The sequence below is a fragment of the Carcharhinus amblyrhynchos genome, chromosome 18 (assembly GCF_965287045.1).
Source record: "Carcharhinus amblyrhynchos chromosome 18, sCarAmb.v2.hapA, whole genome shotgun sequence".
Lineage (NCBI taxonomy): Eukaryota > Metazoa > Chordata > Chondrichthyes > Carcharhiniformes > Carcharhinidae > Carcharhinus > Carcharhinus amblyrhynchos.
The window spans coordinates 1,419,480-1,445,483 of record NC_137341.1 but is presented as its reverse complement, the minus strand read 5'-3'; the positions used below and the strand labels follow the sequence as shown (position 1 = coordinate 1,445,483).

The 26,004-nt window shown below is 46.5% G+C and overlaps 3 protein-coding genes across 5 annotated transcripts in view; 2 read left to right on the top strand and 1 right to left on the bottom strand.

Moving 5' to 3' along the window:
• The window catches only part of LOC145354757 (uncharacterized), a 112,530-nt gene extending 91,615 nt beyond the window's left edge, over positions 1-20,915 (bottom strand). Inside the window, exons 1-2 of one of the 3 annotated variants that reach the window (XM_080206226.1) lie at positions 20,646-20,915; positions 1,668-3,494 (exon numbers count right to left, since the gene is read on the bottom strand). In XM_080206226.1, the coding sequence (XP_080062352.1) occupies positions 2,147-3,157 (1,011 nt within the window). In that variant the 5' untranslated portion in view covers positions 3,158-3,494; positions 20,646-20,915 and the 3' untranslated portion in view covers positions 1,668-2,146. Of the gene's footprint in view, positions 1-1,667; positions 3,495-3,945; positions 4,057-20,645 lie in introns of those variants that run through there. The other 2 variants (XM_080206225.1, XR_013888899.1) reach the window with 2 other exon arrangements.
• LOC145354768 (uncharacterized) lies at positions 11,280-12,935 on the top strand. The gene has a single exon (XM_080206243.1). It carries the CDS (start codon positions 11,440-11,442, stop codon positions 12,112-12,114), a length of 675 nt encoding a protein of 224 aa, XP_080062369.1. The 5' UTR covers positions 11,280-11,439; the 3' UTR covers positions 12,115-12,935.
• Positions 20,916-21,301: 386 nt separating the features above from the next.
• The window catches only part of LOC145355156 (uncharacterized), a 34,858-nt gene continuing 30,155 nt past the window's right edge, over positions 21,302-26,004 (top strand). Inside the window, exons 1-2 of the mRNA XM_080207073.1 lie at positions 21,302-21,339; positions 22,410-23,576. Of these exons, the coding sequence (XP_080063199.1) occupies positions 22,738-23,576 (839 nt within the window). The 5' untranslated portion in view covers positions 21,302-21,339; positions 22,410-22,737. The remainder of the gene's footprint in view (positions 21,340-22,409; positions 23,577-26,004) is intronic.

Below are 26,004 nucleotides of genomic sequence, written 5' to 3'. Positions count from 1 at the left end.
CTCATTGAAACTTAGAGAATACTTAAAGGAATAGACAGGGTAGGAGCAGGTGAGATGTTTCCCCTGGGTGGGGAGTCTAGAATGAGGGAGGATAGTTTCAAAATAAGGGGGAAGCTACTTGGGATTGGACTCAGAGGAGACATTTCTTTACTCAGAGGGTTGTGAATCTTTGGAATTGTCTTCCCCAGAGGGCTGTGGAAGCTCAGTCATTGGGAGTGTTTAAAGCAGAAAGGCAGAGATTTCCAAATCTCAATAACACAAAGGGATATGGGGATAGTAGGAGGAAAGAGGTATTGAAGTGGACAATAAGCTATGATCATATTGAATGGTGGAGCAGGTTTGATGGGTCAAATAGCCTACTCCTGCTCCTAATTCGTATCGCATCTATAATGATAGCTTGTAGCATTTTCCCTCCTGTTGAGTTAGGGTAACAGGTCTGTGGTTCCCCCCTTTCTCTCTCCCTCCTTAAACACTGGGGTTACATTTACCACCTTCCAACCTGCAGCAACCATTCCAGAGTCTATAGAATTTGGAAAGATGACCACCAATGTATCTCTATGCCAACTCTTTCAACACTCTGGGATGTAGATCATCAGTTTTTTTGAGATTTATTCACTTTCAACCTCATTAATTTCTTCAGTACTACTTTTTCACTCATACTAATCTCTTTGAGTTCCTCATGCTCACCACTCTCTTGGTTCTCTTATGTTTCTGGGGTGATTTCTGTATCTTCCTCCACGAACATGGGCACCCATTATTTAGTGTCTCTGCCATTTCCCTATTCCCCATTATAAACTCTCCTGTCTCCGCTGGAATGGACCCACATTTGTCTTTGTTAATCTTTTGCGTTTCACACACCGAGAGGAGCTTTTCCAGTTGGTTTTTATGCTCTGTTTCTCACCAGTTTGTCCTCATATTCTATTTCTCTTTATCAGTTTCTTGGTTCTCCTTTGCTGAATTCTAAAACAAGTTCCCAATGCTCGGGATTACAACTATTTTGGCCACTTTATGAATCTCTTCCTTCAATCTAACGGAATCTTTAACTTTTCTTGTTAGCCATGGTTACTTCACTTTGCCAGTTGGATTTTTGGTTCCTTAAAGGAATCTATATTTGTTGTATCTGTGTGATATTAAAGTCACCATAGTCCAAGTGGACCAGAAGCTGCTGTCCCCTTTGCGAGAGACACAGAGACAGAGAGGGAGAGACAGACAGAGAGAGAGAGAGACAGAGAGAGAGACAGAGAGAGACAGAGAGAGACAGACAGAGAGAGAGAGAGAGACAGACAGACAGACAGAGACAGATGAGAGAGAGACAGAGAGAGAGAGAGAGACAGAGAGACAGACAGAGAGACAGACAGACAGAGAGAGAGACAGAGAGACAGAGAGAGAGAGACAGAGAGAGAGAGACAGATAGACAGACAGAGAGATAGAGAGAGACAGACAGACAGAGACAGATGAGAGAGAGAGAGAGAGATACAGACAGAGAGACAGACAGAGAGACAGAGAGAGAGACAGACAGAGAGACAGAGAGAGACAGACAGAGAGATAGAGAGAGAGACAGACAGACAGAGAGAGAGACAGAGAGAGAGAGAGACAGACAGAGAGAGACAGAGAGAGAGAGAGAGACAGACAGAGAGACAGAGAGAGACAGAGACAGAGAGAGAGACAGAGAGAGAGAGACAGAGCTGACTGGTGGTGATTTACCCTGAAGGTCACTGTGTTTAGGGCTGTGATATCAGGGCCTTCACTGATAACCTCAGCCAGTACAGGAGTTGAACCTGCTCTGTGGGCATCACTCCACATCATGAATTAGCCACCCACCCAACTGAGCCAATTGATTCCCTTCTAAATCCATAACAATCACTAAAATATTAGCTAATACCTGCCTCCCGTTACACCCTTTAATGTTGTTTTCCAATCCACCTTAGACAACATGCCCCTCATACTTTGGTAGTTTTCTTCTGTGAGAAACACCTCGATATATTAGACAAAAGAGTCATGTACCCTAACAGCCCATCTCCATGGCAATGTTGCACACTGTGGGGAGTTCCGAGCAGAAATACAAATTAAATATCTTCCAACAAATGAACAAAATGCAGCCCTGGATTTAATTGAGAGCAGATACATCAGAATCCAGCTCCTGTAATCACTTATGAACATGCTGGTGTCTCCGCAGACTGGATGAATCACTAAATCCCTTCCCACACTGAGAGCAGGTGAAGGGTCTCTCCCCAGTGTGAACTCGCTGGTGTCGCCGCAGGTGGGATGGATCACTGTATCCCTTCCCGCACTGAGAGCAGGTGAACGGCCTCTCTCCAGTGTGAACTCGCTGGTGTGTTCTCAGGTTGCGCGCATGCATGAATCCCTTCCCACAGTCAGAGCAGGTGAACGGCCTCTCCCCAGTGTGAACGCGCTGGTGTGTCAGCAGAATGGACGAGAGAGTAAATCCTTTCCCACAGATGAAGCAAATAAATGGCCTTTCCCCAGTGTGAACTCGCTGATGAGTCTGCAGGGTGGATGAATGACTGAATTGCTTCCCACACTGAGAGCAGGTGAACGGCCTCTCCCCAGTGTGAACCCGCTGGTGTGTCCTCAAGTGAGATGAATCACTGAATCCCTTCCCACACTGGGAGCAGGCAAATGGCCTCTCCCCAGTGTGAAGTCGCTGGTGCCTCAAAAGGTGGGATGAATCACTGAATCCCCTCCCACACATGGAGCAGGTGAACGGTCTCTCCCCAGTGTGAACTCGCTGATGTACCTGCAAGTGGGATAAGTAAATGAATCCCTTCCCACACACAGTGCAGGTGAATGGCCTCTCCCCAGTGTGAACTCGCTGGTGTGCTCGCAGGTTAGATGACCGAGTGAATTCCTTCTCACACCAAGAGCAAGTGAATGGCCTCTCTCCGGTGTGCGCTCGCTGGTGTTTCTGTAGATCGGATGAATATCTGAATCGCTTCCCACACACAGAGCAAGTGAATGGCCTCTCCCCAGTGTGAACTCTCTGGTGTGTCTGCAGAGTGAATAACTTAGTGAATCCCTTCCCACACACAGAGCACGTGAACGGCCTCTCCCCAGTGTGAATGCGTCGATGAGCTTCCAGCGCAGATGGAGCTCTGTATCCCTTCCCACAGTCCTCACATTTCCACACTTTCTCCATGATTTTGGTCTCCTGGTGTCTCTCCAAGTGGACAATCAGTTGAAAACTTGACCACACGTAGAATACAGTCTCTCCCTGTTGTGAATGCTGTGATACTTATTCAAGCTGTGTAACTGGTAAAAGTTATTTCCACAGAAAGCCCTCTGGAACACTCTGATTGTGTGTGTCTCAGTGCTTTTGCCAATCACACTGATGTTTAAAATCATATGAAGCCAAAAAAACAAACATTCCTCCTTCTAGATTGAAAGATATTTAGGTTCATAGGAATGGAGTGACTCTGACAGATCGATATGTGGCATTTGAGATTTGTGTCTGTAATTCCTCCTCTTCCAGCATCCTGTAAAAACAATTCATAAAAGTCAGCACAGGATAGAAGTTCAGAACAGACAATTCTAGTTTCTATGGAACATTCCTTCCTCTCTCATTCCCCAAAAGCTGTAAATCTCCATCCCACACACTCTCCCTCCATTCTCACTCTGCTGTATCTAATATTCACCCTCCCAATTCTCCTGAAGGTGCTGATTGAGGCTGATCCATGCTCACTGCTTCCTGTCCTGGACACAGAGAGCTGAAAATATTCAAGCTGACAGTTACGTTAAAGTTTTATATTTGGACATAAACAGGCAGACTGATGATGTGAGTAACACACTGTATTAGATGTTAGAGATACATGAAGAATATGAGGAGGATCTTTATTTAGGCAGCGAGTGGTGACCTGGAAGTTAAAAATTGAAACCTAGAATGAGAAAGGAAATGGAAAGGGGGAGTAAAGAAAGTGTTTTACTCACAGATGTGGGAGACAGGAGGAGGTTTGAGTCTGAAGCTCAATCTTCATTCAGAGAGAGAGGAGCAGCAGCTTTCCTGGGCACTGAGGAGCTGCTGAACAAACTCATTGACCAACTTCCGCATTCGGAACAATGGGGAGCTCTGATTGGCTGGAGGTGCAGAGTCCTTCCGGTCCTCTGGCATTTCCATTGGTCAATCCCCCGCAGACGGACAATGAGGGGCGGAGCCTCATGTGTAAGTGGGCGGGACTTTTCCCTCCAGCCGCGCTGAGCTGCTGTCCAATGGGAAAGGCTGCAAGACCCGGACAGACAATGGTCAGCGCGCCGGCCCCGCCCCCTCGCCTGCACATGCGCATTCACCCAAAACTCGCACATGCGCATTTACCTAAAAATCTGCACATGCGCATTCACCCAAAAATCCGCACATGCGCATTCCAACAAAAATCCGTACATGCGCATTCACCCAAAAACTGCACATGCGCATTCACCCAAAATCCGCACATGCGCACCGTCCATTCATTGCCGGTTCTGGCCAATAGAAAGAGTTGGAGGACCGGAAGGACTCTGGTCCTCCAGCCAATCAGAGGGCGGGCTTTGTGTGAATGAAGATTGAGCTTCAGACAGACTGAAACTTCCTCCTGTCTCCCACATCTGTGAGTAAAACACTTTCTTTACTCCCCCTTTCCATTTCTTTCCTCATTCTGGGGGGAAACTGGGGACTTGCAGCAACTGAAGGGAAAGGAAGTGAAAGGGAGCAGACTCTGGAAAGATTGGCCCAGGTCTCTCTCTCTCTCTTAAAGACATTGACATCCTTTACTCCCTCAGCCTGACACATTTATCTGTCTGGATAAAAGGATGGGCTCTTTCCTAATGTTCACAATTAAAGGGCTGGTTTCCCCAGGCTGACAGTAAATTGATAGTTGCACTTTTGATTAAGGAAAACATCACGGCCGTACTGAGAGAGGATATATCCGAGGGTTCGGCCACTGAGTCTATGTGGGTAGAACTGAGAAATAAGAAAGGGGAAATCACTTTGATAGGGTTGTACTATAGGTCCTCAAATAGTTGGCGGAAAATTGAGGAGCAAATATGTAAGGAGATTCCAGATAGCTCCAAGAAAAATAGGGTGGTAATAGTAGGGGATTTTAACTTTCCCAACATTGACTGGGACAGCTGTAGTATTAGAGGGTTGGATGGAGAGAAATCACCTCATTCAGTTTGTGGATGGCCCGACTAGAGAAGGGGCAAAACTTGATCTCCTCTTGGGAAATAAGGAAGGGCAGGTAGCAGAAGTGTTAGTGAGGGATCACTTTGGGACCAGTGACCATAATTCTATTAGTTTTAAGATAGCTATGGAGAATGATTGGTCTGGCCCAAAAGTTAAAATTCAAAATTGGGGCAAGGTCTATTTTGATGGCATCAGGCAGGAACTTTCAGAAGTTCATTGGGGGAGTCTGTGGGAAGGCAAAGAAACGTCTGGTAAGTGGGAGGCTTCCAAAAGTGTGTTAACCAGGGTTCAAGATAAACACATCCCTCTGAGAGTGAAGGGCAAGGCTAGTAGAAGTCGGGAACCCTGGATGACTCGGGATATTGAGGCCCTGGTCAAGAAGAGGAAAGAGGCACATGACATGCATAGGCAGCTGGGATCAAATGAATCCCTTGAAGAGTATAGCGGGTGTTGGAGTAGAGTTTAGAGAGAAATCAGGAGGGCAAAAAGGGGACACAAAATTGTTTTGGCAGATAAGGCAAAGGAGAATCCAAAGAGCTTTTACAAATACATAAAGGGCAAAAGCGTCAGGGTGGTAGCAAGGGATGATATTGGAGCCAAGGAGCAGAAAGCAGAATCGTTGTGGGTAGAGATTAGGAACAGCAAAGGGAGGAAGACGCTGGTGGGTGTCATCTATAGGCCCCCGAATAATGATCTGGAGGTGGGGCGGGCTGTTAACGCGCAAATAAGTGCGGCGTGCAGGAATGGGACGGCCGTAGTTATGGGGGATTTCAATCTACATATAGATTGGTCGACCCATGTTGGATGCGGGGGGCTTGAGGAGGAGTTCTTGGAATGCTGCCGGGATAGTTTCCTGGAACTGTGTGTGTTGGAGCCGACGAGGGAGCGAGCTACCTTGGATCTGGTGTTATGTAACGAGGCGGGTAGAATTAGGGACCTTGCGGTGAAGGAACCTCTTGGGGAGAGTGATCATTGTATGGTGGAGTTTCTGGTGCAGATGGAGGAGGAGAAAGTGGGTTCCCGGACGCGCATCCTTTGTTTGAACAGAGGGGAGTACGGTAGGATGAGAGAAGAATTGGCGAATGTGGACTGGGGGAGCGCGTTGGAAGGTAAGTCTGCTGAGGAGCAGTGGAGGATCTTTAAGGAGATCTTTCCTGGTGCTCAGCAGAAATTTATTCCGATGGTCAAAAAGGACAGTAGGAGGAGAGGTAATAAGCCGTGGATAACGAAGGAGGTGAAGGAAAGTGTTAAACTAAAAGCGGAGGTGTTTAGAGTAGCTAAGAGTAGTGGGAGAGAAGAGGATTGGGAGAGGTTTAAATGTCAACAAAGATTGACAAGTTGATAAAGGAGGGTAGGAGAAACTATGAAGCTGGGCTAGCGTTTAATATAAAAAAGGATAGCAAGAGTTTTTATAAATATATAAAAAGGAAGAGGCTGGCTAGGGTGAACGTTGGTCCCTTAGAGGATGAGAAGGGGGACTTAGTGGTAGGGGATGGGGATATGGCTGAGGTCCTGAATAACTTTTTTTGTTTCTGTCTTCACGGAGGAGGACGTGAATAATTTGCCGGGTGTTAGAGATGGAAAGGTGGTAGGACTGGAGGGTCTTAATGACATTACTGTTACTAGAGAGGCGGTGCTCGACAGACTGGAGGGGCTGATTGTGGACAAGTCGCCAGGACCGGATGGAATGCATCCGAGGATTCTGAAAGAAATGGCGGAGGTGATAGTGGATGCCTTGGTGGTTATTTTCCAGACGTCGCTGGATTCCAGGGAAGTGCCGGAAGATTGGAAAACGGCGAATGTTACGCCGTTGTTTAAGAAGGGTGCCAGGCAAAAGGCAGGGAATTATAGGCCGGTTAGTTTAACGTCTGTTGTAGGTGAAATGTTAGAATCCGTCATCAAGGAGGAAATAGCGAGGCATCTTGAGAGGAATTGCTTGATAGAGCAGACGCAGCACGGTTTCGTTAAAGGGAAGTCGTGTCTGACAAATTTACTGGAGTTCTATGAGGATGTGTCTAGGGCGGTGGATAGAGGAGAGCCGGTGGATGTGGTCTTTCTTGATTTTCAGAAGGCGTTTGACAAGGTACCTCACAGGAGGTTATTGCAGAAGGTCAGGGGACATGGAGTTGGGGGTAGGGTGTTAGCGTGGATAGAGGACTGGTTGTCAAATAGGAGGCAGAGAGTGGGGGTCAATGGGTGCTATTCGGATTGGCGGATGGTGACTAGTGGAGTGCCTCGGGGGTCGGTGCTGGGGCCTCAGCTATTTACCATTTATATAGATGATCTGGAGGAGGGAACCGAGTGTAGGGTGTCGAAATTTGCTGATGACACCAAGATTGGTGGAAAGGCAAATTGTGCGGAGGGTGTGGAGAGTCTGCAGAAGGATCTAGATAGGCTGGGCGAATGGGCCAGGAAATGGCAAATGGAATTTAATGTTGGCAAGTGTGAGGTGGTCCACTTTGGTAGGAATAATGGTAGGAAGGATTATTACTTACGTGGCGAAAAACTGCAGCAGGCGACGGTGCAGAGGGACCTTGGGGTCCTTGTGCATGAGTCGCAAAAACCCAGCTTGCAGGTGCAGCAGGTGGTCAGGAAGGCGAATGGGATGCTGGCCTTCATAGCGAGGGGGATTGAATATAAAAGTAGGGAGGTCTTGCTGCAGCTGTATAGGGCATTGGTGAGGCCGCAGCTGGAGTACTGTGTGCAGTTTTGGTCGCCGTACTTATGCAAGGATATTTTAGCCTTGGAGGGAGTGCAGAGGAGGTTTACTAGGCTGATGCCGGAGTTGAGGGGGTTGAGCTATGAGGAGAGGCTGAATAAACTAGGCTTGTACTTGTTAGAGTTTAGAAGAATGAGGGGAGATCTCATTGAGACGTATAAGATGATGAATGGGATGGATAGGATAGAGGTGGAGAGACTCTTCCCGCTCAGAAAGGACAGTAGGACTAGGGGGCACAGCCTCAAGATAAAGGGGGGTGCGGTTTAGAACGGAGTTGAGGAGGAACTTCTTCACTCAAAGGGTGGTGAATCTCTGGAATTCTCTGCCTGTTGAAGTGGTGGAGGCTGCCTTGCTAAATATTTTTAAGATGCGGGTTGATGGGTTTTTGATAAGAGAGGGGATTAAGGGTTATGGGGAGAGGGTGGGAATGTGGAACTGAGCCACGACAGATCAGCCATGATCTTATTGAATGGCGGGGCAGGCTCGAAGGGCTAGATGGCCGACTCCTGCTCCTATTTCTTATGTTCTTATGTAATAAGGAAGAGAGTAGGGCCTGTTAAGGATGAACAAGGTCATCTACGTGCGGATCCACAAGAAATTGGTGAGATCCTAAATGAATATTTCTCATCAGTATTTACTGTTGAGAAAAGCATGGATGTTAGGGAACTTGGGGAAATAAATATTGATGTCTTGAGGATGCACATATTACAGAGAAGGGGGTGCTGGAAATCTTAAAGTGCATCAAGGTAGATAAATCTCTGGGACCTGATGAGGTATATCCCAGGACACTGTGGGAGGCTAGGCAGGAAATTATGGGTCCCCTCGCCGAGATATTTGAATCATTGATAGTCACGGGTGAGGTGCCTGAAGATTGGAGAGGGATTAATTAAATATGTTGTGCCTTTGTTTAAAAAGGGCTGCAGGGAAAAGCCTGGGAACTACAGGCCAGTGAGCCTCACGTCTGGTGGATAAGTTGTTAGAAGGTACTTTGAGAGACAGGATCTACAGGCATTTAGAGACACAAGGACTGATTAGGGACAGTCAGCATGGCTTTGTGAGTGGAAAATCATGTCTCACAAATTTGATTAAGTTTTTTGAAGGGGTAACCAAGAAGGTAGATGAGGGCAGTGCAGTTGATGTTGTCTACATGGACCTTAGCAAGGCCTTTGATAAGGTACCACATGCTAGGTTGTTGCATAAGGTTAAATCTCACAGGATCCAGGGTGAGGTATCTAAATGGATACAAATTTAGATTCTTGACAGAAGCCAGAGGGTGGTTGTAGAGGGTTGTTTGTCAAACTGGAGGCTTGTGTCCAGCGGTGTGCCTCAGAGATCAGTTCTGGGCCCACTGTTATTTGTCATTTATATTAATGATTTGGATGAGAATATAGAGGGCATGGTTAGTAAGTTTGCAGACGACACCAAGATTGGTGGCATAGTGGACAGTGAAGAAAGTTATCTCCTATTGCAATGGGATCTTGATCAATTGGGCCAGTGGGCTGACGAATGGCAGATGGAGTTTAATTGAAACATATAAGATGATTAGAGGTTTAGATAGGGTGGATAGTGATAGCCTTTTTCCTCGGATGGAGAAAGCTAGCACGAGGGGGCATGGCTTTAAATTAAGGGGGGGTAGCTACAGGACGGATGTCAGGGGTAGGTTCTTTACCCAGCGGGTGGTGAGGGATTGGAATGCCCTGCCTGCTGCAGTTGTAAATGCGTCTAGTTTGGGGGCGTTTAAGAGATCTCTGGATAGGTTTATGGACGAAAAGGGATTGGTATAGGCTAGTGGGTCATTGTTTTTGTAACTGGTCGGCGCAACATCGTGGGCCGAAGGGCCTGTTCTGCGCTGTAATGTTCTATGTTCTATGTTCTAGACAAATGCAAGGTGATGCATTTTGGTCGATTGAACCAGGGCAGGACTTACTCAGTTAATGGTAGGGAATTGGGGAGAGTTACAGAACAAAGAGGTTTAGGGATACAGGTTCATAGCTCCTTGAAAATGAGTCACAGGTGGACAGAGTGGTGAAGAAGGTATTTGGCATGTTTGGTTTCATTGGTCAGAACATTGAATACAGGAGTTGGGACGTCTTGTTGAAGTTGTACAAGATATTGGTAAGGACACACTTGGAATACTGTGTGCAATTCTGGTCACCCTATTATAGAAAGGATATTATTAAATTAGAAAGAGTGCAGAAAAGATTTACTAGGATGCTACCGGGACTTGATGGATTGATTTATAAGGACAGGCTGAATAGACTGGGACTTTGTTCTCTGGAGTGTAGGAGTGTTGTAGACCTTAGAGAGGTCTATAAAATAATGAGGGGCATAGATAAGGTAGATAGTCAATATCTTTTCCCAAAAGTAGGGGAGTGTAAAACTAGAGAGCATGGGTTTAAGGTGAGAGGGGAGAGATACAAAAGTGCCCAGAGGGGCAATTTTTTCACACAGGGGGTGGTGAGTGTCTGGAACAAGCTGCCAGAGGTAGTAGTAGAGACAGGTACAATTTTATCTTTTAAAAAGTGTTTAGATAGTTACATGGATATAGAGGGATATGGACCAAATGCGGGCAATTGGGATTAGCTTAGGGGGTTTAAAAGAAGGTGGCATGGACAAGTTGGGCCAAAGGGCCTGTTTCCATGCCATGACTCTTAATGTAGGACAGAGATATATCTAGTGTTGTTATGGTATACATTGTTTTATGGTTCTGTAATAAACCATTTATTATTTCTCGTCTTGTAATATAGTACTGAAGCTATGTTATGTATCTCCAGTCATAGAGTTATTATACACAGAAGGAGTCCATTTGACAATTGAACTGGTCCCATTTTGTAACTCTACAAATGCATTTTATTGCAGTGCACATCCAGTTTAAAATAATTGACCATCTTTGCTCGATTGCTCTTGTAAGCTGCAAGCTCAAAGTGAAGCCCAATCACTGATCTTTATCACAGACGTCTGTATCTTCACCAACTGAAGCAGCCACATACAGGGAGCAGTGAGTATGGATCTGTCAATCAGCATCTTCAGGAGAATTGGGAGGGTGAATATTAGACACAGCAGAGTGAGAATGGAGGGAGAGTGTGTGGGATGGAGATTTACAGCTTTTGGGGAATGAGAGAGGAAAGAATGTTCCGTAGAAACTAGAAATGTCTGTTCTGGATTTCTATCCGATATTGATTGAGTTGTTTTTTTGTAAACTCCTTTTGCAGGATATTGGAAGTTGGAAATTACACAAATCATATGAGGAACTGACAGTCACTCTATTCATCAGGACCTGAATACCATCGGCCTTTGAATCTAGGAGAAATGTTTGTCTATTCTTTCTGCCTCAGAAGATTTTAAACATCAGTTTGACTGGAAGACCACTGACACACACACACGCACACACACACACACCCACACACCCACCCCCGAGTGAAAGTGTTCCAGTGCACTGACTCTGGAAGCTATTTAACCGGTTACACATTCTGAAACTAAACCGCAGCATTCACAGCAGGGAAAGACTAAATGTGTTTTGATGGACGAGGCTTCAACTGAACGCTAAACCATGGAGAAACCGTGGAAATGTGGGGACTGTGGGAAGGGATTCCGTGCCCCGTCTGATCTGGAGATTCATCGACGCAGCCACACGGGGGAGAGGCCGTTCACCTGTTCCGTGTGTGGCAAGGGTTTCACTAAGTCATCCGTCCTGCAGACGCACAGGCGCGTTCACAGCGGAGAGAGGCCGTTTACCTGCTCTGACTGTGGGAAAGGATTCACTCATTCGTGGAACTTGAAGACGCACCGGAGAGTTCACACCGGGGAGAGGCCGTTCCGCTGTCCTGAGTGTGGGAAGGGATTCGGTCGGTTTTCCAGCCTGCAGACACACCAGCGAGTTCACACCCGGGAGAGGTTGTTCTCCTGTTCGGAGTGCGGGAAGGGATTCATCGATTCATCCAACCTGTGGAAGCACCAGCGAGTTCACACTGGGGAGAGGCCGTTCACCTGCTCCAAGTGTGGGAAGGGATTCTGCGATTCATCGCATCTGCTGACACACCAGCGGGTACACACCGGGGAGAGACCGTTCAGTTGCATTGACTGTGGAAAAGGATTCACTCAGTTCTCAAATCTGCTAACACACCGGCGAGTTCACACCGGGGAGAGACCATTTGTCTGCTCTGATTGTGGGAAGGGATTCACTCAATTAATATGTTTGCAGAAACATCAGCGAGTTCATAAGTGATTCCAGGGGTTGGATTCTGCTGTTGTTAATCACACCCAGGACTGAACCATGTTCATTCTGACAGTGGGTGAAGTGGGAGGGTTTCCTTCTGCTGGACTGGCCCGTCTCACAACTTTGCCTCCAGTGGGCTGATGCTCTTTGAGTCTTGTAGCAAAATTCTGGCTTCATGTTTCATTTGGATCACAGAATTAAGTGGTGTTTTTAAGACCAAATACAATCAGTTTGTGTTTATTTCTGCGACCTTCCGATTATGCCAGGTTGCCGTGGAACTGGGCAGTGGGGGTTCGGAAGGTTCTTCTATTTGATTTATCTGGGTGTTTCTCAGTGGATCATTGCAGTTAGGGACACGTATAGTTTGAAGTCCACTTGGAGGTCGTGCAATGGGAGAGGAGGCTGGAAAATTAGCGTAGCTTGGAGCTAGAAATTTCCACTGGTCTTCACGTTGAAAGGTTGTAAGTCGTATGGTCAAAGGTAGCTTGAACAGTGAGCCCGGAATGGAGAAGCTGTGGGAACAGGCTGGGGAAAGGCAGTCAGTTTGTGCAAATTTAGCTCACGAAGGAAGTGGAACGTATCACAGAGGTGAGACGGGGGCATAATGGCACTAAACTAATAAACCAGGATCAACATCCCATCATAGCAGATGGTGATACTTGTATTCTGGAATTAGAAGTCTAATGATGACCTGGAAACCATTGTTATAAAAACAACTGGTTCACTAATGTCCTTTGGGGAAGGAAATCTGCCGTCTTTACCTGGTCTGGCCTACACGTGACTCCAGAGCCACAGTGATGTGGTTAACTCTTAGAATGGTCTCTGAAATAGCTGGGCAAGCCACTCAGTTCAGGGGCAATTCGGGACAGGCAAAAAAAACTGGTCCTGCCAGTGATCCCATGATCAAATAGAAAAAAAAACACAAACCAAGAGTAGGCCACTCACCGCCCCCCTCGAGCCTGTTTCAGTTAGATCATAGCTGATCTGTTTGTAACCTGAACCTCAGATTCCCGCCTGACGCTGTTCACTCCCTTGTTAATCATCAATCTGTCCAGCTCTGTCCTCACAGACTCTCTTCCACCGCCCTTTGAGGGAGAGAGTCCCAGAGACTCACTGCCCTCTGAGAGAAAACAAGTCTTCTCACCTCCATTTTAAATGGACTATCCCTTAATGTCCCCCAGGTCTAGATTCTCCCACAAGAGGAGACATTCTCTGTAATGTCAATACTCCTCAGGATCTTAAAGGTTTGATCAATTCACCTCTCACTTTCTCAACTCCAGTGGATATAAATGTAACCTCTCCAACTTTGCCTGAGGCAACCCACCCCCCCAATACTGGTGGTAGTTCAGTAAAAACGGTAAAGTTGCCGTAGTCCCAGATGGCTATGTGACTGCTGGTGATTTAATCTGAGAGTCACCACATCTCAGGCAAGGGGCAAGGTTGATAATCTGAGGCCTTCATGACTCATAAGAACATAAGAAATAGGAGCAGGAGTAGGCCATCTAGCCCTTCGAGCCTGCCCCACCATTCAATAAGATCATGGCTGATCTGTCGCTGCTCAGTTCCACTTTCCCGCCCTCTCCCCATAACCCTTAATCCCCTCTCTTATCAAGAACCCATCAACCCGCGTCTTAAAAATATTTAGCGAGGTAGCCTCCACCACTTCAACGGGCAGAGAATTCCAGAGATTCACCACCCTTTGAGTGAAGAAGTTCCTCCTCAACTCCGTTCTAAACCGCCTCCCCCTTATCTTGAGGCTGTGCCCCCTAGTCCTACTGTCTTTTTTGAGCGGGAAGAGTCTCTCCACCTCTATCCTATCCATCCCATTCATCATCTTATACGTCTCAATGAGATCTCCCCTCATACTTCTAAACTCTAACGAGTACAAGCCTAGTTTATTCAGCCTCTCCTCATAGCTCAACCCTCTCAACTCCGGTATCAGCCTAGTAAACCTCCTCTGCACTCCCTCCAGGGCCAAAATATCCTTGCGCAGGTGCGGCGCCCAAAACTGCACACAGTACTCCAGCTGCGGCCTCACCAATGCCCTATACAGCTGCAGCAAGACCTCCCTACTTTTATATTCAATCCCCCTCGCTATGAAGGACAGAAGGTGTCAGATTTAACAGCTTGTACTTGGCAGGGAGGAGTTCTTTACAGACTGTTTAAGCCAGTCTTCCTTGTCTGGGTATTGGATTCTAAGCAGTTTGCACTAAATATGAAGGGGTCTGGAGTGACCAATGCCACTACTCTGGTTGCAATTGATTGGCCTAATTGAATGATGCAATTGGGGTTCCTGATTAATTCATTGGCTTCTGACAGGGAATCTTCCAGAAGCGAGTGGAGAATTGTGCAAAAGGAGACATGTGCAGCCTTTGTTTGCCAGCGACAACTCAGAGACCGACCATCGCTAGAAGACCTGTACCCTGAAGGATGCTTCAGAGAAGAAGATAGATTCTACATCAAGGATATTTCTTGGCCAAGGTTTTCCTAAACTCGGCAGTATCTATTTTTAGTTAAATAGTGAAAGTAGATGTGCAGTTAAAGTTGATATTCAGTAAAAAGTTAATGAGTTGCAACTGTTTATGTTTGAGTTGGTACTAGAAGTATTAAAAATCTGTTGAATTACAGTCTTTGTCTCTTTAAATTGGAACGCTTAGAAGGTGTTTAAATTTAAAAGCTGTAAAACAATTCACAATAAACAATTACTCAGAATCACACAGTGGGAAAATGTATTTACATATTTATTTATGGAAATGTCACTAAGTTATGGTATGTTATTATTAAATTTGTAATTAAAAACTTGCACGGGTGATTTTAAAGCTGGTGTCATTAGCAGGGGGAAGGGAAAATGTTCAAAAATAGAATTACAGTTTTGCAATGTGAAGTTAAGATATTCCTAATTTTTAGAAAACTCTGAAAGTTACATTTTTAAACTGTGGACTGAGTTTGGTGAGGAACCTGTTTTTGAAAGAAATGGAAAGTTGGACATACTCCCTTCTGAGTTAATTTTTAAGTCTGTGAGATTAATTTGAGGTTGTGAATGTGCCATTCTCCAATAAACCCATCAACACAGGTCCAGCCGAGGACATCTGGAGAGGGAAGAGACGCTTTCTAAAGTTGACAAAGAACTGCCGTTGCCAGGCAAAAGACTCTTACTGACTGGTTAACACCGGGCCTGAGAGAAATATCTTCAAACATTTTCATTATTTCAAACTCTCAGGGGAGAGAGTGTGTGTACCCCTGGAAATCAGGCTGGAAGAAGAACTCTCCCACCTTCTACATGCAGTCTCAAGTGAGTTAACCTTGCACCCAAAACATCTCATCAGAACAAACCATCTGTTATTTGAAAGTCTGCAAAGTTGTGATAAATAAAAGTCAAGGACTGTTTTGCCAAAAATCTGTCTGAAAGAACTTCCAGATCTATTGTGACCAAACTCTGTCAGATCAACAGCATCGCGATCCTTGAGTTTTATCCTTTAAAAATAAATTTCTCAGAAGACTGTGTAAGTTCTATCCAGCTTTGATTTGTGAGTGTCCAGCGGTGTTCGATTCTGTTTTTTTTTAGAGAAAACTTGTAGGCCGAAGGGCCTGTTTGTGCTGTTATGTTCTATGTTAAAAGAGGAAGTCATTAAACTTCAGAATGACAACTTGTAAACCAGCTTTATAACTTGTTTCTAAAAAGTTTGTTTTCCAAAAATCAATAATTTTACTGTGTTTACAAAGAACAACACAGCACGGGAAACAGGCCCTTCAGCCCTCCTCTACCCTTGACCCATGTCTGCGCTTGTAGGTTCCCCCATTGGAAACCAGATTAAGAGGAGAATAATTTAGGGACAATTTGTTACACCAATCAGCCTAAGAGCACATCTTTGGGGTGTGGGAGGAAACCGGAGCACCCGGAGGAAACCCACGCAAGCACGGGGAGAATGTGCAAACTCCCACAGACACTGACCCAAATCCATGTGTCTGCACAGCAAACAGTGATAGTCACTGAGCTGTTGTGGTGCCCAGCATCTGGTCCAGTTTTAAGTGTACACAAACAACGCAAAGTACTAGGCCACTTGCAAAACATCCAAGAGCAGCCCACGCACGACCCACCGCGTGCCTGCCCCTCGTTAGACAACTGAACGATGCCTGTGAATAACGACATCAAAGGGGAACAATTGGCTGGTTTAGTGGGTTTAAACTGTTGTTTAACCTGTGGGGAAGCAGAGCTGGAATTGACGGTGCAATCCCCCCATCACCATCTGTAAGAGTTTAAAAACTGCTTTCCAAATAGATTCCACGTGTCAGTGACTTTCTCCTTGTGGATTCCGGCCGGAACTTCTTTCCAAGATTCAAAGATAATCTCTGACACGTAGAAGCAAAAAGAGATACTTCACATGGTGAACATTCCCTCAAGTGTCAATAAGATTCACTGGATTTGATGGTTTCCCTGTAGGAACAAGAGACTTGGGAAAGTATTTAGGAATTGGGAAGTGCAATGAGATTACTGCTTCCCACATTGGGAACCTGATTTGGGATTTTGAGACAGTGACCATTCTAGCTTGCCTGCCATAGAAGCAGAAAGCTCAAGGCCAGCTGTCTGGACACAAACCCATCTCGGATCAGCTTCAGAACAGCAGAGAGGAAACTGCTCCTCAACAGGGAGGGGGAGACAGAGAGAGAGAGACACCCACAAACAGCCAAGGCTTCTGCTGTCAGTAACTGGACAGTTTGAGAGTGCCACGCCCACACAAGCAGGAGTGAGGAACCTTCTCTCCTCCCCGTGAACCCGATTCCATCCACCTCTGAAATTAACATCTGATCATTTAACAGTGGAAGGCATCACAGCGACAAACTCGAAACCTTCACCTCAGACAATGCAACATCCCGACTTAGAGTTCTAGAGATTTACAGCACGGAAACAGGCCCTCAGCCCAACTTGTCCATGCTGCCCTTTTTTTTAAACCCCTAAGCTAATCCCAATTGCCCGCATTTGGCCCATATCCCTCTATACCCATCGTACCCATATAAGTATCTAAATGCTTTTTAAAAGACAAAATTGTACTCGCCTCTACTACTACCTCTGGCAGCTTGTTCCAGACACTCAACACCCTCTGTGTGAAAAAATTGCCCCTCTGGACCCTTTTGTATCTCTCCCCTCTCACCTTAAACCTATGCCCTCTAGTTTCAGGCTCCCCTACCTTTGGAAAAGATATTGACTATCTAGCTGATCTGTGCCCCTCATTATTTTATAGATCTCTATAAGGTCACCCCTCAGCCTCCTACACTCCAGAGAAAAAAGTCTCAGTCTATCCAACCTCTCAACTGCAACAATCCCAAGCCGACATGGAGCAATAGAGACTGAATGGTTTGTGTTTTTAATAAGTCTCATTTATCTCCATCTGTAATTAACCTTTGTGTGTGTGTGTGTGGAAGTTACCTCCAGAGCGATAGTGTGAAATAAAGTTACCTCTTTTGTGAAGTATAAAAGTTTTGCTGCTGGGTGCTTTTACATTAATTCACTCACTCCGAGGGTGATATCTCCACACTCACATCGATTGTTCATGGGAAATTGTGCAAAGACCTTTTAAAGCATCTGTGACAATGTTATTTTCCTTTTGTTTCTGGACTTCACCAAGCATTCTCTGTTACTAAGTTACGATCCTGACAGCCACGTGTGAAGGAAGGAACTGGAGCCAGTCTTCAATTGGTATAGATTTATTCACAGACTGAAACATTACAGGTATATACCTCCTGACCCGACTCCATACAATGTCTCTCTCTCTCATGTGCTCAACTGACCATCCAATTAATGCCCTTCACTTGTCCATACTGAACTCCAATTGGTACAATTAACACCTACGGTCAGAGCATCTCAAAGTCTCTAATGCAGGGAAATGTGAAGTTATGCCCTTCAATAGGAAGAATAAAAGAGCTGGATATTAATTAAATGGAGAAAGACTGCAGAAAGCTGCAGCACAGAGGGGTTTGGGAGTCCTTGTGCACACAAAGCTAGCAGGCAATGGGAAAGGTGCAATGTTGGCCTTTATTTCAAAGGGAATGGAGTATAAAAATAGAGAATTATTGCTAAAACTATACAAGGCACTAGTTAGACTACACCTGGAATACAATGAACAGTTTTGGTCCCCTGATCTAATGAAAAATATACCAGCATTGGAGGCAGTCCAGAGATATTTAATAGGTTGATCTTAGCAGAGAGCAATTTTCTTATGAAGGGAGGTTGAGCAGTTGGGCCTATACTCATTGGAGTTTAGAAGAATGAGAGAGGTGGCCTTATTGAGACATATCAGATTCTCAGAGGACTTGACAAGGTCGAAGCTGAGAGGCTGTTTCCCCATTTGGGAGAGTCTAGGATCAGACAGTCTAATCTCAGAGGAGAATTGAAAAACAGGACATAATATTCAACTTGTTTAGAACCAGGGTTAGACTACACTGAGAGCGTTGGCAACACTTGTGATCTCCATTTAGAAAAAGGAAATCGAGGCTCTGGAGAAGGAGCAACAAAGATTCACAAGAATAATCCCAGAACTGAGAGCATTTCACCCTCAGGAAAGGCTGGGGCTGCTTTTCTCTGGAAAAGAGAAGACTGAAGGGTGAGCTGAGGATATCTTTAAGATTATGAAGCATTTGCTAATCCAATAGGGATTTCAGGAGAAACCTCTTTACCCAGCGAGTGGTGAGACTGTGGAACTCACTCCCACAGCGAGTGGTTGAGGTGAATACCACTGAAGGGGAACTAGATATATTAAGTTAAAGTTTATTGATTAGTTATGGGTAAGGCTTACATTAACATTGCAATGAAGTTACTCTGAAATTCCCCTACTTGCCATATTCGAGTGCCCGTTCGGGTCAGTGCACCTAATCAGTGGGAGGAACCAAGAGCACCCGGAGGAAACCCACACAGAGTGGAGAACGTGGACACTCCACGTAGACAGTGACCCAAGCCGCGAATTGAACCCAGGTCCCTGGTGCTGAGAGGCAGCAGTGCTAACCATTGTGCCACCCATATTCACAAGGGAGAAAGGATTTGCTGATGGGGGAGATGAAGAGGGGTGGGTGGAGGCTCATGTGGAGCATAAATACTGACACAGGCCAATTGAACCCGACTGGCCTGCCCCGGGGCTGTAGCCTCAATGAAACAGAGACAAATGTATTTATTTTAGATCGATCTGCAGCGGTAGTGAAAACACTATTTACTCTCCAGGATAAAATAAATGTTCATCAGCTTTTGTGGATCATTTCAGTGGAAATGTGCTCTCCCAGGCTCAGCCCATTGGAAGCAAAGTTGTGAGACCGGCCAGTCCAGCAGAAAGAAACCCTCCCACTTCACCCACTGTCAGAATGAACATGGTTCAGTCCTGGGTCTGATTAACAGCGGCAATAACAGGAGAATCCAACCCCCGTCATCACTTGTGAACTCGCTGGTGTTTCTGCAGATGGGATGAGTTTGTGAATTCCTTCCCACGTAGACAGAAACTGAACGGTCTCTCCTCAGTGTGAATGCGCTTTTGGGACATCAGTTCCTGAGAGCTTTTGAAGCCTCTCCCACAGTCAAAACAGCTAAAGGGTCTCCCCTGGGTGTGAGTGAGATTCTGCCTCAGCAGGTGGAATATCGAGTGAATCCTTCCGCACACACAGAGCAGGTGAACGGTCTCTCCCAATGTGAACTCGTTGGTGTCTTTTCAGTGTGCATGCCCTTCCAAACCTCTTTGTACAGAGAGAGCAGCTGAATGGTCTCTCCCCGGTGTGAATGCGCTGGTGGTCCATCAGATGCTCAGCAATTTTGAAGCCACTCCCACAGTCAGAGCATTTAAAGGGTCTCTCCTGGGAATGACTAACTTTGTGTCTCTGCAGGCTGGATAATCGAGTGAATCCGTTCCCACACACAGGGCAGGTGAACGGTCTCTCCCCGGTGTGACTGCGTCGATGAGTTTCTAGCTCAGACGGGGCTTTGAATCCCTTCCCACAGTCCCAACATTTCCACGGTTTCTGCAAGGTGCGGGTGTCCTTGTGATTCTCCAGGTTTGAGGATCAGTTGCAACCTCGTTAACACTGAGAACACAGATACAATCGCTCCCTTCTGTGAACGCTGCAAATTTTTTTTCAGGCGTGTAACTGGTTAAAGCTCTTTCCACAGTCAGTGCACTGGAACACTCTCACTCGGATGTGTGTGTGTGCTTCTCAGTGCTTTTCCAGTCACTCTGATGTTTAAAACTTTCTGAAGCAGATAGAACAGAGAAACATTCCTCCTTCGAGATTCAAAGGTCGATAATATTCAAGTCCCGATGAATTGAGTGACTCTGTCAGATGTTGATGTGAAGTTTGGTTTGAGATTTCTGTCTGTCAATCCTCACCTTCTGATATCCTGTAAAAGAAGTTTATAGAAATCATCACTGTCAGTGCAGGATAGAAATCCAGAACAGACAATTCTAGTTTCTATGGAACATTCTTTCCTCTCTCATTTCCCCCAAAGCTGTAAATCTCCATCCCACACACTCTCCCTCCATTCTCACTCTGCTGTATCTAATATTCACCCTCCCAATTCTCCTGAAGGTGCTGATTGAGGCTGATTGACAGATCCATGCTCACTGCTTCCTGTCCTGGACACAGAGAGCTGAGAATCTCCATGCAGGCTGCCAGACAGATCTCTGTCTCTATGAATGGATTAACAATGTGTGGGACATACCGACAGGATTCAGTTGCTGCAAGTCCCCAGTTTCCCCCCAGAATGAGAATAGAAATGGAAAGGGGGAGACACTGATTCCCTCCCAGATGTTGCTCAGAGGAGGAAGGTTTAACCTGAAGCTCATGGACCACTTCCGCGTTATGACCTCACAACGGAGCGCCCCGAAATCAGCCAATCGGAATCACTCTGCTCCGCGGTGACGTCTCCGGGTTCCAGTGCGCAGGCCCGGCGCGCCCTCCCTAGAGGCCCCCCCCCAGGTCGCCCCGCCCGAATAACACACAGGAGCCAAGGTTTCCAGGGCAACCGGCTGGCGGCTCCGCCCAGGGCGAGAAGCCGCTCCCCCCCCCCGGCCCGGGACTGCGCATGTGCAAGGGAGAGGGGAAGCTGCGCATGTCCCTGACCTTCATCCTTGAGGTGTTGGCCAATGGGAAGAGTTGGAGGACCGGAAGGACTCTGGTCCTCCAGCCAATCAGAGCGCGGGCTTTGTGTGAATGAAGATTGAGCTTCAGACAGACTGAAACTTCCTCCTGTCTCCCACATCTGTGAGTAAAACACTTTCTTTACTCCCCCTTTCCATTTCTTTCCTCATTCTGGGGGGAAACTGGGGACTTGCAGCAACTGATGACAAGAAACAGAAGCAGGAGAAACCCTACAGTGCAGAAAGAGGCCCTTCGGCCCATCGAGTCTGCACCGAACACAATCCCACCCAGGCCCTATCCCCATATCCCTACATATTATACCCACTAATCCCTCTAACCTACACATCCCTGGACACTAAGGGGCAATTTCTTAGCATGGCCAATCAACCTAACCCGCACATCTTTGGACTGTGGGAGGAAACCGGAGCACCCGGAGGAAACCCACGCAGACACGGGGAGAATGTGCAAAGTCCACACAGACAGTGACCCGAGCCGGGAATCGAACCCAGGACCCTGGAGCTGTGAAGCAGCAGTGCTAACCACTGTGCTACCGTGCTGCAGTTTGATAAAACCATGTAGTCTATGATTAGTAAATGCTCTTTGCCTATTGACTTCAGTGTCTTGCAAATAATAGATGTTAAACTATTGGCCTATATGTCCCTGCCTTCTGCCTTTCTCCCTTTTTAAACAAGGGAGTCACATTGGCTATTTTCCAATCTTCTGATACTATCCTGAAATTTAACGAGTTATGAAAAATCTCAACCAAAGTGTCCACTATTTTTTCAGCAACCGCCATTAAAAGCCTAGCCTGCAGTTCATTGGGTCCTGGAGACTTGTCCATCCTTAGCCACTGAAGGGAAAGGATATGAATCCAGTCTGTAGATTCCACACATTGTTAGTCCAGTCATAGAGATAGAGATCTGTCTGGCAGCCTGCATGGAGATTCTCAGCTCTCTGTGTCCAGGACAGGAAGCAGTGAGCATGGATCTATCAATCAACCCCAATCAGCACCTTCAGGAGAATTGGGAGGGTGAATATTAGATACAGCAGAGTGAGAATGGAGGGAGAGTGTGTGGGATGGAGATTTACAGCTTTTGGGGAATGAGAGAGGAAAGAATGTTCCATAGCAACTAGAATTGTCTGTTCTGAATTTCTGTACTGACAGCGATGACGTTTATAAGTTCCTTTTACAGGATATCAAAAGGTGAGGATTTACAGACAGAAATCTCAAACCAAACACCACATCAACATCTGTCAAAGTCACTCAATTCATCAGGACCTGTATATCATTGGCCTTTGAATCTAGAAGGAGAAATGTTTCGCTGTTCTGTCTGCTTCTGAGATTTTAAACATTAGAGTGACTGGAAAAGCATCGAGACAAACACCCAAGTGAGAGTGTTCCAGTGCAGTGAGTGTGGAAAGAGCTTCAACCAGTTACACAGCCTGAAAATTCACAGCGGGGAGAGACTGTACCCGGGTTCTGTGTGAGATTTAACTGATTGTTTAACCTGGAGAGTCAGCATGGAGAAACCCTGGAAATGTGGCGACTGTGGGAAGGGATTTAGGTTCCCATCTCAGCTGGAAATACATCGACGTAGCCACACCGGGGAGAGATTGTTCACTTGCTCTGACTGCGGGAAGGGATTTATTTGGTTATCCCACTTGCAGACACACAAAGTCACGCACACCCAGGAGAGACCCTTTAAATGCTCTGACTGTGGGAGCGGATTCAAAAGCTCCCAGGTACTGAGGGCCCACCAGCGCATTCACACCGAGGAGAGACCGTTCAGCTGCTCTCACTGCACAAAGAGATTTAAAGGCTCATCTGAACTGCGGCGACACCAGCGAGTTCACACCGGGGAGAAACCGTTCACCTGCTCTGAGTGTGGGAAGGGATTCACTCAGTTACCCACCCTGCTGAGACACAATCTCACTCACACCAACGAGAGACCCTTTAAATGCTCTGACTGTGGGAGTGGCTTCAAAAGCTCTGGAGAACTTATAATCCATCAGCGCATTCACAGTGAGGAGAGACCGTTCAGCTGCTCTCACTGCACAAAGAGGTTTAAAAGGTCATCCACACTGCGGGAACACCAGCGAGTTCACACCGGGGAGAGGCCATTCAGCTGCTCTGAGTGTGGGAAGAGATTCACTCAATTACCCCATTTGCAAACACACCAGCAACTTCACACAGGGGAGAAACCGTATATCTGCTCTCACTGTGGGAAGGGATTCATTTGCTTATCCAGCCTGCTGACACATGAGCGAGTTCACACTGGGGAGAGACCGTTCACCTGCTCTCAGTGTAACAAAGGATACACTCGGTCATCCCACCTGCTGAGACACCAGCGAGTTCACAAGTGATGACAGAGGTTGGATTCTGCTGTTATTGCTGCTGTTAATCACACCCAGGACTGAACCATGTTCATTCTGACAGTGGGTGAAGTGGGAGGGTTTCTTTCTGCTGGACTGGCCCGTCTCACAACTTTGCTTCCAGTGAGCCTGGGAGAGCAGATTTCCACTGAAATGATCCACAAAAGCTGATGAAGGACATTTATTTTATCCTGGAGAGTAAATAGTGTTTTTCCCACCACTCCAGGTAGATCTAAAATAAATACAGAAAGAACTGGAAAAACGCAGCAGGTCTGGCAGCATCTGTGAAGAGAGAAACAGAGTTAATGTTTCACGTCCAATGTAACTCTACTTCAGAACTAAAGAGAGGGAGAAATGTGATGGGTTTGATGCTGATGGGGGGGAGCGGGGTCAGGTAGAACATCAGCTTATTATGGACAAAGCAGTAGACAGTTACAAAAAAAAAGTTTAGGACTGGAGGAGAGTGGATCTTATTTTTTATTTTCACATGTGTTGATATACGGTGAAAAGTATTGTTTCTTGCGCGCTGTATAGACAAAGCGCAATATACATAGAGAAGGAAAGGAGAGAGCGCAGAACCTGGTGTTACAGTGATAGCTCGGGTGTAGAGAAAGATCCACTTAATATAAGGTAGATCATTCAGAAGTCTAATGGCAGGAGAAAAGAAACTGTCCTTGAGTCGGTTCCTCAGACTTTTGCATCTTTTTTCTAACGGAAGGCAGTGGAAGAGAGAATGTCCAGAGTGCTTAATTGCGCTGGCTGCTTTTCCAAGGCAGTGGGAAGTGGAATGGTTGGGAGGCTGGTTTGAGTAGACTGGGCTTCATTCAGTTTTTTTGCAGTTTAGTACAGAGCAGGAACCATTACCAAGCTGTGATATAACCAGAAAAAATGCTTTTGGTGTGCAGGTTGGTGAGAGTCCTAGAGGACATTCCAGATTTCCTTTGCTACCTGAGCAAGTAGGGGCATTGGTGAGCTTTCTCAACTAAAGCATCGGCATGGAGGGACCAGGACAAGTCGTTGGTGATCTGGACACCCAGAAACTTGAAGTTCTCGACTATTTCCATTTTGTTGATGTAGACAGGGACATGCCTTCCACTACCCTTCCTGAAGTCGAATACTATCTCTATTGTCCTGTTGACATTGAGGGAGAGATTATTGCCATCGAACCAGTTCACTAGATTCTCTATCTTTCCTGCACTCCACCTCATCGTTGTCGGTCCACCTCGTGTCCAACGAGGGACATACACATGATGGGTCGTACTGGGGCTGCTCTTGGTTGTTTCGAGATTGGCCTAGTGCTTCATGTTGTTAGCGTGTGCCTGAACTGGACCAGATACTGGGCAAGACGACAGCTCAGTGACTATCACTGATTGCTGTGCAGACACATGGATTTGGGCCGGTGTCTGTGGGAGTTTGCGCATTCTCCCCGTGCTTGTGTGGGTTTTCTCCGGGTGCTCCGGTTTCCTCCCACATCCCAAAGATGTGCTGTTAGGCTGATTGGCAGGAATAAATTGTCCCTAAATCAGTTTTCCCTCAATCTGGATGTCCATAATACATTAGGTAGGGGTCGTGGGTAGAGAGGGGGACTGGTGGTGTTGAGATGGCGGCGCGGGCTCGTTGGGCCGAAGGGCCTGTTTCCCGGGCTGATTTTGTTCTTTGTTTCTTTGTTTGAGATCTGACCCACAATGGTGGTGTCGTCAGCATATTTTAACATTGAGTTGGAGGAGAATTTGGCCACACGGTCATAGTTGTATAAAGAGTATAGTAACGGGCTGAGGACACAGCCACGTTTAGCACCAGCGTTGAGGATGATCGTGGAGGAGGTGTTGTTGCCTGTCCTTACTGATTGTAGTCTGTGAGTTCGGAATTCGAGGATCCAGTCACAGAGGGAGGAGCCGAGGCCCCAGGCCACAGAGTTTGGAGATGGCTTTTGTAGGAATGATGGCGTTGAAGGCTGTAGTCAAGAAGTGGAAGTCTGACGTAGGTGTCCTTGTTGTCTAGCTGTTCCAGATTGAGTGCAGGGCCAGGGAGATGGTGTCTGCTGTGGACCTGCTGAGGCGATAGGCGAACTGTCATGGATCCAGGCAATCAGAGAGGCCGGAATTGGGTTGTGCCATGATTAACGTAGTAAAATAGGGCAGGATCTAGCCAAAGTAGAGTGGGAACTTGTGGGGAAATCTACAGATGAGCACTGGGGGAAGAACATAAGAAATAGGAGCAGGAGTAGGCCATCTAGCCCTTCGAGCCTGCCCCGCCATTCAATAAGATCATGGCTGATCTGAAGTGGATCAGTTCCACTTTCCCGCCCTCTCCCCATAACCCTTAATTCCCTTGCCTACGAAAAACCTATCTACCCGTGTCTTAAATATATTTAGCGAGGTAGCCTCCACCACATCAATGAGGTACACACCCAGC